The sequence below is a fragment of the Mercurialis annua genome, linkage group LG7 (assembly GCF_937616625.2).
Source record: "Mercurialis annua linkage group LG7, ddMerAnnu1.2, whole genome shotgun sequence".
NCBI classification, from domain to species: Eukaryota; Viridiplantae; Streptophyta; class Magnoliopsida; order Malpighiales; family Euphorbiaceae; genus Mercurialis; species Mercurialis annua.
In genome coordinates this window covers 5,861,153-5,879,065 of record NC_065576.1, presented here as the reverse complement: position 1 = coordinate 5,879,065, position 17,913 = coordinate 5,861,153, and the positions used below count along the sequence as shown (strand labels likewise).

The window sequence follows — 17,913 nt, the reverse complement described above, 5'->3', positions numbered from 1 at the left end:
AATTGGTAATTTAAATTCTAAAAACCAGCTTCATCTTCACGTTTCCTTCGCTTGCTCTTGTGGTTAATTTATTTATTTGCGGTTAGAGGGTGTAGAGTGCATGAAAATCGCCTCTCAATATATATAAGACCTTATAAACCCTACTATTAACACAAAGAGAATGAGTCATAGAAAAGTTTATTCACAAGGGAATATACCCTTCTCTTGGGAAGACTCACCCGGAATTTCTAAGGCCATTCCCCATGATTTCTCTCTTCCTAAAGGGCTACATGCCCTTAACCTAACGTCCCCGAAATCATCACCACCACCACTACTATCTCCACCTCCATTTCGCAACAGTTTTTCAGATCAAGACACGAGAAGTATTATTCCTCTTCCTCCGTGCCAAAATTTACAGCCGCCGCGAAGAAGCATTTCAACGAAAGGTTTAGGGTTTTGGCAAGACGACCCTTTTCTTGCAGCGTATAAAGAGTGCACTAAGAATGAGAGAAATCATAGTGAAAATTACAATAAGACTAGTGTTATTGGGGATAAAATAAAGAAGAGTAAGATGCTTATATTTTCATGCAGGAATTCATGTGATGTTAAGGATGATAATTTGGTTAAGTTACCAAATCTGCCTACAATTCCTAGAAATAAGGTGAAGGGAAGATGGAAAATGCACGTATAATCTAATGTTCCACGTACATGTTTTGCTTAGGATTAGTATTTCTCTTGTCAAATAGAATGATTTAGCTATTAATTGTTGTAATAGTAATTTAATTGGTCTAATGATAAAAAAACCCAGACCTTTATAACTTGTTGCAATTTAAACCAAACTTTTTAATTTTTGCAATAATAACCAAATTGTATTTTTTTGTTTAATAATAGCCAAATTGGTGGTCAAACTTGTTGTTTTTTCAATTAAGATATTAGGCTATTATTATTTTTTCATGTATAATAATATATTAAAACTCACAAGAAATGGCAAAAAACTCAATAAAAAAATCATATAAAAAGTGCAATTTGATTATTATTGCAATAAAGGAATGCAATTTGGCTGTTATTGTAAAAATTAAAAAGTTTGGTTTAAATTGCAATCAATCGTAAAAGTTTGGATTTTTTTTGCCATTAAGCTAATTTAATTTAGAGAATCAAATCAATAACATTTTCTTTATGTTAATATTGTCGATTAGATGTTAATTATACTTGTACTTTTCCTGAAGATTTAATTATATATGGAAATTAGGTAGTTTATTAGCTTGCTAAGGAGGGGTGGAACCAGAGGCCGGTAAGTGGCCGGCCTCTCCGCAGCCGTGAATCACAGGGATTGTTTCCGGTTGTTCCTAGCGTTTTTTTTTGGTATGAGCTATGTACATGAGATGTCCTTAATGAATTCTAACGATAAAATGCCGTCTTTAAATTTTTTATATTTAAATAATTCTCTACGCAAATGTATAGATCCAAAAACACCAAATGTATAGATCTAAAACAGCAACCTAACAATCTCTACGCAAAATATAAAGAAATAGGACTATATATCTTTTGATAAGCCAAAGCAATCCAAAATCCAGAAATTAATCTATCAAAATCAGCCTACAACCATAAATTACAAGGTTGAATCTAAAACGATAGAAATGAATAACCAACAATTAAACTACAAAAACAAAGACCAAAACACTAACAAAGGATCAAAAGTGACGAGGATAGGTGTAAGAATGAGTTAGCAAAGTGTTCCGGCCGAATTAGGGTTTTTAAAATGAAGGAAAATAGTTTAGGTCGAAATAAAGAGCTATTTATAGAAAAGTAGCAAACTGCACAATGCACGCATCGCGCCCGCTACACGAGTATCGCGCCCGAGATCCTTCCCTTGTCGCGCCCAAGATATCCTACTGCCTAGGATAAAAAATGCGATTTTTGAATTTAAACTCGGGATCGCTCCAAAAGCCCGAACGACATTCAATACATTTAAAAACATCATATAAGAGATAATGAACACCCAAATCATAATTCTGAGAAACCAAACCATAAGAATCAACCTAAGGTGCATCGGAAAGTTTATCAGAAAAATGCCGAAAAAACACGGGGTATTATAATTATCGCTATTCTTATGATGTAGACGCCATATGTTATACACATTATATTTTTTTTTAATTTGGACATGTTTTTTTTTTGAAATTAACATTTTAAAAAAAGTACATATTGTACTCACTATTTATGTTAAATGTATGTCACGTGTTGTCCATGTCAGTATATCTATTTGTGGGCATGGTAAATAGCTCGGTCCGCTCTGTCCCATCACCTTAAGCTAGGGTTGGGCAATGAGTTTTTGTTCTATATCCGGCCTAAGTCTGAAGTCGAGCCAAAAAAAAACACAGACTCAGGCTTTAATTTTTATATAATTTCTTATGTAAATTTAAAAGTTTGACTCGAGCACGCATGTATAAAATGCAAGGGCCGAAATTGAATAGAAAATAGGGAAAAGTTGAAAAATACTTGATTTTGTTAAAATAATCTCAAAAATATTTATGTTCGTTTTTATTTGCGGACAATATTTACAAAAGAAAATAAATTGCACCTAGCACTTGATTTAATAAAAACATTAAATCTAACACTTAAAATCTTATTTCTCTAAACCGTAAACCCTAAATTATACTAAACCTTAAACCCTAAATCATGCTAAAGCCCCTAAATCATGCTAAAGCCCCTAAACCCTAAAATCTAAACCCTAAAACATGCTAAATCCTAAACCCTAAATTTTAAATCTTAAACCCTAAACCCTAAATAATGCTAAACCCTAAATCCTAAATCATGCTAAACCCTATATCCTAAATCTTAAACCCTAAACCCTAAATCATGCTAAACCCTAACCCTAAAATCATAAACCCTAAACCCCTAAAATCCTAAAATCTAAATTCTAAATCTTAAAAAAATGGAGTTAAATGTTGGATGAATAAAAAAATAAAGTTAAATGTTGGACGAAATAAAAAGGTTGGGTTAAGTGTTGGATGAAATAAAAAGGTGAAATCAAGTGCTGGATGAAATAAAAAGGTGGAATCAAGTGCTAGATGAAATAAAAAGGTGGAATCAAGTGTTGACAGAAAAAAAAAGATGCTCAAGTATTTTTGGAATTATTTTTGATAATTAAGTGCTAAGTCTAATTTCCTCTAGAAAATATGAAAGCCGGACCGGACTCGAGCTGAGCTTGGATTTATATAAAAAAATCAATAGTCTGACAAGCCTGATCTATACCAGAAACATAATTTTCCATAAAGGGTGTTCATTGTTTCATGTTTTATATAATATAAAATTTCAAAACAAATAATTTTTTTTAGTTTAAATTAAATAAAATGAATACAAATATAAAGGTCCAAATTATATATTAGCCACAAAAAATTATTGAGGAAAAAAGAAAAGGAGGATTGATTAGTTGAAGCGGGGCAAATGAAAAAAGAAGCTTTACACGTGACTGGCAAACAGACAAGTAGAGGTCCAAGTTTTGTTGGACCTGGCCCCATAAGATATTGGTTTATCGTTTAAAATCGACTACAAAATCTCGACTCTAACCATATAACAAAACAGAAAAAATAGTTAATTCATCTGATTTTTTTTTTTGATAAAAGATATTTGTATTAGCACAACCACAAATAGAGGAAGGCAAAGGAACTAATACAATCAAGAATGGATAAAGAACAAATCCAAACTTCTAAAAACGTCTAAGCAAGAATAAGTAAAAGTCGGATGGAAGGACTTATAAAATAAGACTGCCTGAGTAACGCTCATGTAAACAAGATTATCAATCTTAGACGTCTTGAACTTGAAGACTCGCCTATTTCTCGCTTTCCAAATATTCCAAAATGTGAAAAACCAAATCAAGTTCCAAAGAATTCTATACCGTTTCTTCGAAAGGTTAGACCAAAAATAGTAGAAATAATCAACTGTACTAGGAACAACCCAAATCTGATTACACAAATTCATCAAATGAGACCAAATTCTCCAAGAAAAATTGCAATGCATGAAGATATGAGCAGCCGTCTCTTCTTGAAGGCATAATAAACAACCACTATTTTCACGAAGAATGATTCCCCTACGAGCTAAGACCGAGTAACAAGAAATTCTGTCATGAGCCAAAAGCCAGAAAAAGAATTGGATTTTAGGGGGAAGTTTGATTCTCCAAATCAAGCGAATGAAATGTAATTCCACGTTTGAACCCATTAGAACAGTAGCTTCTCCATTTTCACGCAACAGTTTGAACATAGAAGAAGAGGTGTATTGTTGAGACTTCATCCAACAAAACCGGTCTAATTGACCATGAACAAGAGAAACAGCCGAGATTTGCTGCTGCAAACGGGCTAAGTCTGCAGCTTCTCCCACCCGAGGACGACGAGCCCAATTGCTGAAAATAAAAGCTTGATTCTGCCAATCAAAAGCGTCATACACTAACATATTTGGTGATCTGCAGATTCGAAATAAATTATCGTAATCCTGCTGAAGCGTATTCTGTCCTGCCCATCTCTCAAACCAAAATCGATTACGTTTACCATCTCCTATAACTGAAGAAACATGTGAAACAAAGATGTTCCATAATGTCTTATTTTCCATGCAAGCAGATAATATTCCACGCCAAAGGTGTGATAAACGTGACTTGTTGACAGTAAGAATATCAAACCAAGAATCAATATTTAAACTAGAAGTTGTGACTGCATACCATAAAGTGTTGCTCTCCTCATTAAGCAATTTCCAGATCCACTTTAAAAGCAGACAAGAATTCTTTAATCTCAAAGGAGTAATATTTAATCCACCCTCCGCTAAAGGTAAGCAAACAACCGGCCAAGACACCTTACTAAAATAATGACCATTCGAAGTTCCTCCCCACAAGAAACGTCTCATATATTTTTCCAGGCATAAAACAACCGACTTAGGGATATTAAGAGAGCACATGTAGTAAATGGGCAAACTACTCAAAACAGATTTTATCAAAATAAGCCTTCCTGCCGGAGATAAGAGATTACCTCGCCAAGTAGATAATTGAGAAGAGAAATTATGAATCACCGGTTCCCATAATTTCGCATTGGTTTTTTTGAACGATAATGGCAGCCCTAAGTATGTAATAGGCAAATTCTCAATTTTGCATTTCAGGATAGCAGCCGCACTGTCTAAAGAAACTTTGTCAACATTAATCCCAATTAAAGAAGATTTTTGGAAATTAATCTGAAGACCCGATACTAGCTCAAAACACCTTAGAATTCTTAAAATATTTCTAATTTGTTCCAGATCATTAGGAACAAAGAGAAGAGTATCATCAGCAAATTGCAAAATAGAGATCGGAGTGCTATAACCTTCCACTGAAATTCCATTCAAAAGACCTTTTGTATTCGCCTTGACAAAAAGAGATCTCAAAGCTTCAACTGCAATAACAAACATCATAGGAGAAAGTGGATCTCCTTGTCTAACCCCTTTTCCCATGAAAAAGTTCTCTGAAGGGCAACCATTAACCAAGACTGACAGCTGAGATGAATTAAAAAAGGAGGAAATCCAATTCAACCAACAATTATCAAATTTCATCTGACCCATCATTTTCAGAATGAATTCCCAAGAAATAGAATCAAAAGCTTTTTTGAAGTCAAGCTTGATCATGAAAACCTGTTCACGCCGATTGTGAATAAGATTTATAAGCTCCGAAGCGATCATGTGACAGTCATGGATATTTCTTCCTCTGATAAAACCAAATTGGTTATCAGAAATAATAGAAGGGAGAATTGGAGCAAGCCTGATAGCCAAAACCTTGGAAACCCACTTGAGAATGCCATTAATCAAACTAATAGGACGAAAATCTGAGATGTCAGTTGCTCCTTTAATTTTCGGCAATAGGATCAAAAAAGCAGTATTAAGGCCAACTGGAAAATCACCATTACTGTAAAGCTCAGAAAATAACTTCATAATGTCCGCTTTAATGATTTTCCAAGCTTTCTTATAGAAAAAGAAATTGAACCCATCAGGACCCGGAGCCTTTTTGCTATCACAACTAGAGAGAGCACAAAAGACTTCTTCTTCAGAGAAGTTGGCTGAAAGAGTAGAAGCTTGAGAAGCAGAGAGATATTTAATTGGAAGGCGATGAAGAGAATAAGGCGGAGACCCTTTTTTCTAAAATAATTTCTTATAGAACACGTGGACATTCTTCTTGATGTCTGTCGGGTTTTTGTAACAAATGCTGTCAACAGTCAATTGAGATAAAAGATTACTCCTCGAACGATTTGAAGCAACCGAATGAAAATACTTAGAGTTTCTATCTCCGAATAAATTCCAGCTTAGTCTCGACTTCTGAAGCCATAAAGATTCCAACTGAGAAGTAACCAAGTTGAACTCGGTATGTAGAGAGGATAGGCGAGCCGTTTCCTGGTCAGATAGAGAATGAGTGTCGGCTGCACATTCTAAATCTGAGATACTCTGCTGGATTGACGAAGACTTAACATTCAAATCTCCAAAGACCGTTTTATTCCAGTTTCTAATGGCTTTACGCAACTCCTTTAATTTGAAAACCAAATTAGAAGAAACGGCCCTCTCTGAAATATCAAGCCAAGAATGCTCCACAAAAGAATAAAAATCCGGATGATCCCACCAAGCATTAATAGACTTGAAAGGTTTTGGACCCCAGTCTAATGCAACTTCCGAGCAAACTAACAACGGAATATGATCAGAATAAGTCCTTGGCAGCGCTTTTAGAACATGTTTATGCCAAGAAGTCAAAATATTAGGCGAGATAAAACACCTATCAATCTTTGATCTGGATATTCTATTGCTCCAAGTAAAGAAACGGCCATGAAGGTTAGTTTCAATAAGATTGGAACCAGAGATAAAGTCAGAAAATTCACGCATTGAACTAGAAAAACCCGTGCAATTACTCCTTTCTGTAGGGTCTAGAATCTCGTTAAAATCTCCTGTCACAATGCACATCCTGTCAATAGTAATATGAGAGGCAAGCTCATTCCAGAGCAAAAGCCGTTGCCTAGAACAATTACTAGCATAAACTATAAAAACTCGCATCTCAAGAGAAAACCAAACAAAGTCCAAGCAAATCCATCTGTCTGCTTTTAAAATTCTAGTCGGCATAACCAAATTCTTGTTCCAGATACATAAGAGACCGCCCGAAGCACCTTGTGAAGGAGAGAAACAAAAGTCGAAATCCAAGCTAGGCCAAAGCCGCCGAATACTAAAATCATCAAATGAAGCTTTTTTAGTTTCCACAAGACCCAATAAACAAATATTATTATTCGAAACCAAAGAACGAATAAACCGCTGCTTTCTAGAGTACGTCAAACCACCTCTACAATTTCAGGAAATAAGATTAAATGGACAATTCATTAGAAAGAGATAACCTGTAGAAGAATTCTCTTTTAAGAGATATTCTGAATGCCTTGTGAAAGAAGAGAAATGATCTGCTCTTCATTCTCTTCTCCAAATAATCCCAATTGGAGTCCTATCTCCCAAGTTTTCCTTGCCTCCTCGTCGATGTTAACAGATTTTTCCTTAGCTGCAGAAGCAAGGCGAACACAGTCTCTGATCCTTTCATCAGATATAGTATTCTCAGAATTCGATTCTTGACGGGTTGAACCAAGGTTGCCAATGTTATCAATAAATTTCGTTTTCCTCCTCTGAGTCACATTTGTCAAGTTCTGGATAGGCAAACTAGAAGGGCTGTCAACTGGTTTATCATGCATCGAAGTAACAGCTGGATTATGCAGTATGAAAACTGGACTATCTTGAGAGAGTGAGGACGTAACTGCCGGTAGTAAAGAGACCGAGGTGGTCTTGATTGAAAGAGGCGAGGATGATTTTGAATGTCCATCTGAGTCTGAGTCTGAGCTTGAAGTGTTTGAGCTATTCGGAGAGGATGAGCAGTTTGTGTCAATCGAACACATCATCGGTAAGTCTGATTCCCTGGCGTTAACTAAGAATTCTTTCCCATTAATGAAAACTGTCACTGTACTGTCAATGAGAGGAGAAGATGTTGAAATCAAAACTGAACCGGCATCCAATCTTTCCTTGGTAATAATCAGATTATGAATCGATATGGCTTTCCCAAATCTGTTTCCCAAAAGCATGAAGAACTCTTCATTCCATGCAGAGATTGGTATACCAGTGAATGATACCCATGTATATCTTTCTTTGGCAGTAAATAGACCATCCCAAGGTAATATTTTATCAAAATAATCCGGAAAGAGAATTGAAGCATTCCTTTTGAAACTGTCAAGGTCTGATATAGTTTCAAAATTCAGCAGCAAGTAAGGTCCTCCCAAGAAGGAGCATGAAGAGAAGCAAATTCCATTGCTTTCCAGGAAAGAACTAGCCAATAACAGGTTAGTTATGCGTCTGACGGATACCAATAAGCTGGAAGAATTCTCCTGAATCTCGATATTATAATGAATAGGGTCGCTAGAGACAACATTGGCGTAAGATCTTGAGTCTCTAATAGAATCTCTCTGATTGCTGATTGGAGCAGAAGGAATACGCACAGGTTGACGGGGTAATCCTGAAATAGGACGTTGTATTGTGGAGTAACTAGGGTTTGGAAATTTCGAGATAAAAGCTCTGATTTTGAAATAACCAATGGAGACTGTGTTCAGCCGAAAGACCACGTCTTCAATCACCTGTTTCTGGTCGATATGGAGGAATCCAAATCTCCTGTTTCTCTTGTTCTTCCTTCTGGTGATGATGACTTTGCCAAAAACACCAAACTTTTCAAAAGCACGTTCTAGGTCTGAATAAAACCAATGGTCTGGGTAGTTTTCAAAGTAGATAATGGAAGGCCGGGGCTGCTGGTGATGGGGTGGCTTAGTGGTGGTCGGAGTTTGGTGGTTTGTGGTGTTTGGTTTATGGGTAGGGTTCAGGTGAAGGGTAGGGTTCAGGTGAAGGAGGGACATCGTGAAGGAAAATTTGTATTAAGTTCATCTGATTTTTTTTATTTTTTTTTAAATTTTTAATTTTAAATCTATTGAACTATAAATATAATTTAATATCTATCACATGGTCAAATGCTAAACTATATTATATGTTAATTTTTTGTTAAAATTTGATTACTAATTTAAATATTTTTAATTTCATATCTTATCTTTAAATTTGAAAAAGAGAAATATATTTTTATATTTTGATACAACTGAAATGAACTGCACTTAATCAATTGAATTCACTTTATTTTTTTTATTTTCGTAAAAATCGATTAATCTCATAATTTTTTACTATCAAAATGTACAGGATGCTGAATGCACACCCCCTAATTCTAATAATTAATTAATGAAGACGAATGTTCTGCTAACTACACGTTTTCATATAATTACTTTATTAGGTAATAGATATAATGTTTCGAAAATTAAGTTTTGTTGTTGTCTATAACTTGCTAGTCAAGGAAAGAAGAGACAAGTAGTAAACACTTTCAAGCCCTACATTTTACTTTTCTGCTGGCACATCACATGTTATAATCCATACCTACCATTACAAATAATTTACTGATAGTAATCACATTTTCTGAATATATTAAATAGAATTTTATGATATGTAAAGTTTGAATTGTACAAGAAAATCAATTTGGATTAAGCCTGACAAAATATTTACATAAGTAACCTTAGACTACGATAAGGATATTGTTTGACTCTGAATTTGAGCAAAATGTTTTTTTCTCAAACAGTTTTTACCAACTTTTGTAATTGTTGTTTTAAAAAATAATTTAATATATATATATATATATATATATATATATATATATATATATATATATATATATATGTGTGTGTGTGTGTGTGTGTGTGTGTGTTTTTCTCTGAAAGCAGATTTGGAAAATGGTTGATAATTTTAAATTTTACAAATAATAAAACAGAATGCACAGACTCTATAACTTTCAAATTTTAATCCTTGTACTTTATTTTGTTCTTTGAAATAAATGTAGACAAAAGTATAGTTCCACACCTAACTAAAGGCTAAAGTTGCTAAAAGTAAATCTTAATTTTTAAATTAATACATTAGTAATTTAATTAGTTGACAGTCTTTACGATTTGTTTTGCACAAGGGATTACTAAATAAAAATTAAAACAATCGAGAAGTGCACAACATCTTTTAAAATAGAATGTGAAGAAATTAGTCTTTTAAAATATTAAAAATTCTAAGTTGAAAATGATGATTGGAAATCTAAAAGAATTTAGGTACTGTTTGGATTTAGAGATTTTAGAGGAATAAAATTTATGAATTTTGCATAATTCATAAATTTCATGAAAATTCATTATTTAGTGAAAAAATAGCGTGAGAATTCATGGATTGTTACAATCCCTCATCCTCCAAAATCCATCGTTAATTTTCTATCCCCTGCGTGGAAAAGTTGAAATCCATCATTTTTTATAAATGGTGGATTGTATTACAATTTAAGTATTCTAAATTTATCCTTATAAATTCATGTATTTTATAATTAATTCAAACAGTGGAATTTATAACTCCATTGAATTTCCATTTCATGCATTTAATATCTATCAATTTAATAAAATTCATAAATTTTAAAGTCTCTCAATTTAAGCGGTGCCATTAAATTATTCATCCAGCTAATAGATATCGACATATAGGGATTTTAATTGGAGAAGGGAAAGATAAATGTGTATGGATGGCACATTTCATACATTCAAGTATAGAATATTATATGCGAAGAATATCCATTGCATATCAAAATATTATTTACTCCAAAAGATACGCAAATGCTTTTAAATAAATTGATCAATAACGCAATTCAACACAATATATTTTTTAATTTATGGGGAAAATATATATTAATATTAGACCTACATATTATTTGGGTGGACATAATTCTAAATTAATAAAATTATTTAACAATAAAATAAGGAGTTTGTCTTCATTATTAAATTATGAAACAGTCCACTTCAGGGTTCATTTTTAACTTCTATCTATATTGAAAAGGTGAACAAAAAATAATTAGGAGTGACGATTGAATAAGACATCCATATTTTGTTATGTGATTGATGATTTTGATTACGTCTTCAATTACGAATTCTCAACTCTTTGTTTTCTGATAAATGAATTCTCAACTGTTTCTATTCCATTTAGAGATAATAAAATAACATAACTGATATATCTCACTTTTTTTTTATGTCAAGAACTCACTTCCTTGAACCAAAATATAAAATTATTGTCAAATTTTAGGATGTGATCATCTGCAATCCTACATATCTAAGTAAACCGGACTATAATAGCCAGCAGCTTAATCTCAGCCGCTCCATTTTAAAAAAAGAACGTAATTGGAATTTGAATCCGCAATCTTGACACCCAAATAACTGAACCTTAGACCATACAAAGTCGTCCGAATTATATATCTCATTTGTATAAACTATTTGACGGAAATATCCTTCAATATTTCTTTACCATTTATCTTTCTCTGTTTCCCTATTTTGACATATTCTTATCCTTTCATTTTCTTTTTACAATTTATTTACTTGTTCTTTTATAAATAATTATTTATTACCTTTTCGAATGATAGATCTAATTTAAATTAGTTGTTCGTGTTAAATATATTATATTAGATCAGTCTTAACTTGATCTCGCTATATCTCAAAATCGAGATTTCATAAATGCATTTGAAGAGTATTAACCAATTGAACTGGATTGTACTAAAAATAATTATTTATTATTTGAATTGAAGGTGGTATAAACTATTCCATTTGTTTAAGATTGATAGACAATTTAGGATAAAAACAAAGATAAAATAATTAATTTATCTAAATAAATTAAATTAATTTATAAGAAAACACAATACTTATTCTAGTTTAACATAGTTGTAATTTTTTTAGAATATTTTTTTATTATATTATAATTTTATTAATAAGAGTATATATAATAATCAAGCATTTAAGTAATAATTACTTAGTTATAATTTAAAATAAAAAATAAATAAAAATATATATTAATTTGCGATGGAAAGAATGCTTCACATGCATTAACTAATTATAATTTTATATTGATATAAAATAATTAATAATAACTTATAGTTTTAAAAATATTATGATTGAATATGTGGTTCAATTTAACTTTTTATAATATTTATATAATTTTAATAATTATTTTTCAATTTTCTCTTCTTATTAAATTACTCTATTAAAAAGTGGAATTTACCAAGCTAAATTTCTACTTTCATGATCAGTTACTCTATGTAATCAAATATAAATACTATAAATTGATGGTTTAACAAAAGACAAACTCATCTTTAGGTCTCTGCAATTTAGAACTTTAAATATTTGATATTTTTAAAATTTATGTTTTTGTCTAGTTATTGTATTTAATTTATTTTGAATTTGTAGATCTTTTTTTCGAAAAAGAAGTGTACATTATACTCACCATAAAAATACGCATGAAAATAAATTTAAATGTTAACTTAACTCGACTTGTTGCCAAAATGAGTCACATGTCAAACTTGAAGGACTAGATAAATAAAAATTTATATGACTTATTGAATAAAAGAAACTAAATAATTAAATAAAAAATAAAAAATATAAATGTTTTTGTTATATTTGACGTGAAGTCTTTTAATCACTTAACAAGAACCACACATTTAAAATTTTTTGTCCACAAATACCCATTAAATAAAAAATGAATAGTACTAAGATCTAATGAATAAAAAAATTTAAAAAGGGACAAGAAAATTCGAAATTACATGAGCTTTTTTTTTTTTTGAGGGAATTACATGAGCTTTTCAGAGAGTTTATAAATAGTCATAAATCACAAATTGCGATGTCTCTAAATGGTTGATTATCGCCTAAGAACAAGAATAAATTCGCCAGAAGAATGCCAAAAAATTTTGGACGTTCACTCCGGCAATTAATTAGGTATAACTAGAAATAAGACATAATAAAATGAGTGTCAAAATGTAGAAAATACATATTAAAATTATTATTTCATAAGATTCCGGTATCATTTAAGTTGTACATTTTTTTATTCTTTTAGAAAGAATATATCGAATGCGTGGTATGCATAAAAAATGACTCATTTGTGTCGGAAGATTCTTATTTTTGTGTGCTTATCATTTGTTAGAACGAGTTATGCCTGTCTTGTCAGAATGTTCATGCCGTCAAATGATGCCTTTGGCTCGAGTTTTCTTATAATATTATACTTCGTTCGATATCAAAATTTCGAATTATACGTTTATTTTATGATAATATTTGCGCTTTTTTTTAGTTAGACTTTGCCTTAGGCGAGTCGATCTTGATCTTTATCTTTATAATTGAAGGTTAACAAGATACTTTTTTTAATATTAGAATTTCCCACAATTATTTAGATGAACCATAAAAAACGGAGAGAATATAATCTTTATTATCAAAACTACTATAGTACTTATTAACAATAACTATAGTTTAATTTAATCATTTCTAAAACCAAAAGAAGAAAAAGCCAATGGCCGAAACTACTTTTAATGCTTTTATATAATAAGCCAAACACTAACTAGCTTTATACACCACATATGAACTTTGCTTTCACCAAAAACTGATAATATATACTTTCCAAAAATACCCTTTACCATCAAAAATCCACCCCTCTAATTAATAAAAAGAACCCCACCATTTTTCATTTACACTGAGTCTAGAGAGAGAAGCTAGAGAGAGAGAAAAACATTGCTCTTTGTTCCCTTGTTCAAAACTTCATTTTCAAACATTGATCGATGATTATTTATTAATAGCTTAATTATGAAGTGATTAGCGATGATGAGATTTGTTGTTCATTGGTGATTATATTATTGCATGGCCATGCAGACGTGAATTGTTGAAGTTGCCTGAACAACAAAATTTGACGTATGTTCGACAGCTTTTGTCTTAACATACTATGTTCAGACCGGAGTTGATCGTTCTCTCTTCGTAAACTTTGGCTATGGTACAATACAAATCGCAACCGGTTCGTTAAATCCCGGTTCTCAACTCTTAGCCGGCTCACTTGGTTCCTTAAGTTTTCTAAGTGCTTCTGTTTTCGCATCCTTGATCGTCTGGCTGACTCCCGGTTCGATATCATCCTTTTCCTTTTCCGGTCATCAATAACCGAAACCGCAGTCTGGTTTGGTTCACGGTCAGAGCTGGAATTAGAGTCGGCAGGAGTTGGATCGGACAGGTTCTGTTCGTTCGGTTCAACAGAACCGGTGCTCGAACCGACCGGTTTTGGTGATGAGTTTTGTGAGTCTTGATTATACTCAAAGAATTGAGCATAATCATCCCACGGGGTGAAGCCAGCTTCGAAAGACGGAAATGGATCTCCGAGCAAAGAGCCGGTGGCCGGAAAGGTAGTCGGAATAGTTGACAACATGACTAAAATTAATAACAAGAACTAAAAAAACTAGCAGAATTTTGCTTAATAGAAAGAAGGAAAGGAAGGAGGGGAAAAGGGAAGAATTGCAGCATAGGCGGCTCATATTTATTGACAAAATTTGGACCCACATTTTGGCAAGAAAAATGCCATCAAGGGTATTTTCGTCATGAAAAAATATTGGATTTCGAGTCGGTAGGCACTACATGTCTTTTTATGTGTTAAAAATTTAATAAATTACCAATAATATAATAACATAAATAAAACATTCAAGATACTCACTTCCTCTAAATTAGTAAACAATTTAATTTATCCAAATAAAATAAATGAATTTTATTAAAAATATCATTCATATTTTGTTTGATAAATATTTACTTTATATCTCTAGTTATTTTTTAATGTATTATATTATATTATAATAATATATATGAAGGTAGGCACTACATGTTTTTTTTAATGTATTATATTATAAAATAAATGAATTTTATTAAAAATATCATTCATATATATGAAGTTTAGTTATTTAAATAATAAATGAATAGCTATAATTTAAAACAAAAAAGTTTAAGATAATACTAAAAAGTTATAACAATTTTTTACATAATTTTATAAATGATCACTTCACTACTACTTCTCACTACATGCACTACATATGTGTTTTTCGTAGTACCCTTTGCCTTTAATTTATTTTGTAATGTGTATGGAGGTGACATAAGCAAATGGGTCCATTAATTGATTGGTTTTTTTCAATTAGTTTATTTTTATTTTAGCTTAGTCATGAAGAAACAAAAGCAGCGGGTCCCGCTTTTCTATACGTGGCAATTCTCTATAGGATAAGCGTGTGAGTAGCCAATAGTTAAAAAGTTGCTGACGTGGAGACGCGTGTAATGTTGGGCTGGTGAGCTATTCGGCTAGCTGAGCCAACACCTATTAATGGAGCACTAAGCTGGTTTCTGATTTGTTTAGTGATATATTTTGTAAAGTGAAAATCTAAAGTGACGTCGCATTTGCCTTTTATTTTTTATTTTTATCAATAAAATACGATTTCGATATTTTTTTTACCTATGCAGTTGATTACTGAAAGAGCAAAGGATCAGTTCGGTTTTTAAATTTATGTCTCACTAGATTTTCAATTTTATATTTTAAAAACCTTTTTACTAATTAATTAGATATCATACTCTATTAATATTCGTCGAATAATTTTGGTCAATTAACTTTTAATTTAGTGAAAGATTTGTTTATACCCCTAATATTTACATGTGATCCGAATTTTCTCCTAATTTTGATTTTGGCTGAAATACACCCTTGGTGTTTTAAAACTGGCTTATTTATACCCTTATTTTTGGCGGGATTAAATAATTCAAATTTTACGTCATTTCTTTCCTACGTAGATGATGATGTGGATGATATGGCTGGTACACTTAAGTACAAATTTATTTATACCCCTAATGTTTACTGCATGACGTGAATTTGCCCTTAATTAAACACTGATTTAAATTATTTTTTTAAAAAAAATTGAAGGATTTTTTTTAAATTACAGTCGACCCTCTGATAATTAATACACATGGTGGATCAAAAATTTATAAAATATTAGAATTATTAATTTATTGAATTTGAATAAAAAAATTATAAAAGATATTTTAAAGCATTTACATTAATAGACCTAATATTAATATTATATTATAAAAAACTAACTAAATACACTTTACAATCACTCAATTTAAAAAACATAATTTTATATTCAATTTAAAAAATATCAATTGATATCAAACTAAAAAATAATTATTAAGAAGTTGTATTCATAAAGTGAAACAATTTTTAATATTTTTTTATACTAGAGATACTTTACTTACTTTAATTTGTTTATCTAATAACTTCTTTTAAAATTTCTCAAAAGAATAAGAAAGTCATAATTTGATAGTATTTTAACTTCCACATTATGAATTTAGATTAGTGTTGTCTCAAATAAATCATCAATTGTTATATATTTTTTTAAAAAAATCTCTCTAATAATTAATATTCATGTATAATATATTTTAAATTTTATTAATTATTAAATAATAGAGTTATTAATTATCCGACGTGAAACGAAGTTGGTTCTCTCAATTTTCTATTAATTATTAAAATTATTAATTTATAGAATATTAATTATTAGAGGGTCGACTGTACACTCTGTTACTCCGGCTAGTTTATCGGATGAACTTGGATTCATCCTCTTTGAGGATGAACTCACCGGAGTTCATCCTCGGTTGTTCATCCTTTCTGATGATGAACCCATGCAAAGTGGATGAACCCTATCTGGATTCATCCTCTCTGATCGAGAGGATAAACCTGTTGTTAGAGAATTTTGCAATTTTCTTCCAATATTCCCTTTTCGTCATCATATGCTTTTCAAGTATTTTCTTATGAGCGGATTTTTTTTAGTTCAATACCTACTATTTTTTGTGTTATCTCTTCTAAATTTAAATGATAATACTGATTCTTCCTCTGTTTTGAAAATTGGTAGATTAAAACGTCGTCCCAACTAGTAACTACATTTTCCTTTTTATCTAAAACTGCTTCAGAGAGAAATTAACCCAGATCAGGTTCATCCGATTAACTAGCCGGAGTTACAGATTGTAAATGTTTTTCAAAAAATCATTCAATTTTTATTGAAAAAATAATTTAAATTAGTGTTTAATCTAAGGACAAATTTAGGTCTCGAGATAAATACTAGGGGTATAAACAAACCTGTACTTAGGCGTACTAGTCATATTATCCAAGTAAGAAAGAGATGCCTAGAAAATTTGAATTATTTAACCCCATAAAAAATAAGGCATAAATATGCAAGTTTTGAAACATTGGGGTGTATTTCAGCCAAAATTAAATGTAGGGACAAATCTGGATTTTAGAATATACATTAGAGATATAGACAAATTTTGTCCCTTTAATTTATATATCTTCAACGTTTGACTTATTTGATATTAATATACATTTTCTGCGATTTAACTGATTAATATAAACTATTTAATCTGATGAAAATACAAATTTTAATAATTAATTGATTAAAAAATAAAAAGAATTATTTAACTTTAAATATAAATTTAAAAGCCGAATTTACCCTCGACTTATTATCGAAAATTCAGTAAGTTGGCACATTAATTACAGTCCATTGCTAGCTTTTTGATGTAAATTAATCAAGTAAAAATATGAATATGTCATGTTTTATAATAAGATAAATTTGTCGTCACCCTTTTAATTAAGAGTCATTTTGAAGAAAGCTACATTTATAATTTTATTAATCTGCTGCTTCTGTACACTTTATTATTTCAGTATTTTACTTCGACTGATCATATAAATGAATGTAGAATATCAACACCTGTGACATAGAAGTAATGAATTTTTAAATAAATCACATTTTTATACATCTTAATCTAAGTATCACCAAAATTAAATATTAAAAGTAAAGTATATCAAAATTTTCAATTTAAAGCTATTTTTGACACGTAATTCTCATTTAAAGCCCCATAATCTTTATTAAATTGAATGAAATTAAAAAAATTAAATCATCACTGTAACAAAAATTAATTTTTTTTAAAAATTTAAATATGATTGTCCTAA

General features: G+C 31.0%; 1 protein-coding gene across 1 annotated transcript; it reads right to left on the bottom strand.

Annotated features, from left to right (window-relative positions):
• Positions 1–13,372: 13,372 nt before the first annotated feature.
• On the bottom strand, positions 13,373–14,409 carry LOC126654958 (basic leucine zipper 4-like). Its single transcript, XM_050348965.1, has one exon. The coding sequence runs from the start codon at positions 14,311–14,313 to the stop codon at positions 13,705–13,707; it is 609 nt and encodes a 202-aa protein (XP_050204922.1). The 5' UTR covers positions 14,314–14,409; the 3' UTR covers positions 13,373–13,704.
• Between the last annotated feature and the right edge of the window lie 3,504 nt (positions 14,410–17,913).

Coding starts and splice junctions, on each gene's coding strand:
- LOC126654958 (XM_050348965.1), bottom strand. CDS start 14,313: ATGTTGTCAACTATTCCGACTACCTTTCCGGCCACCGGCTCTTTGCTC.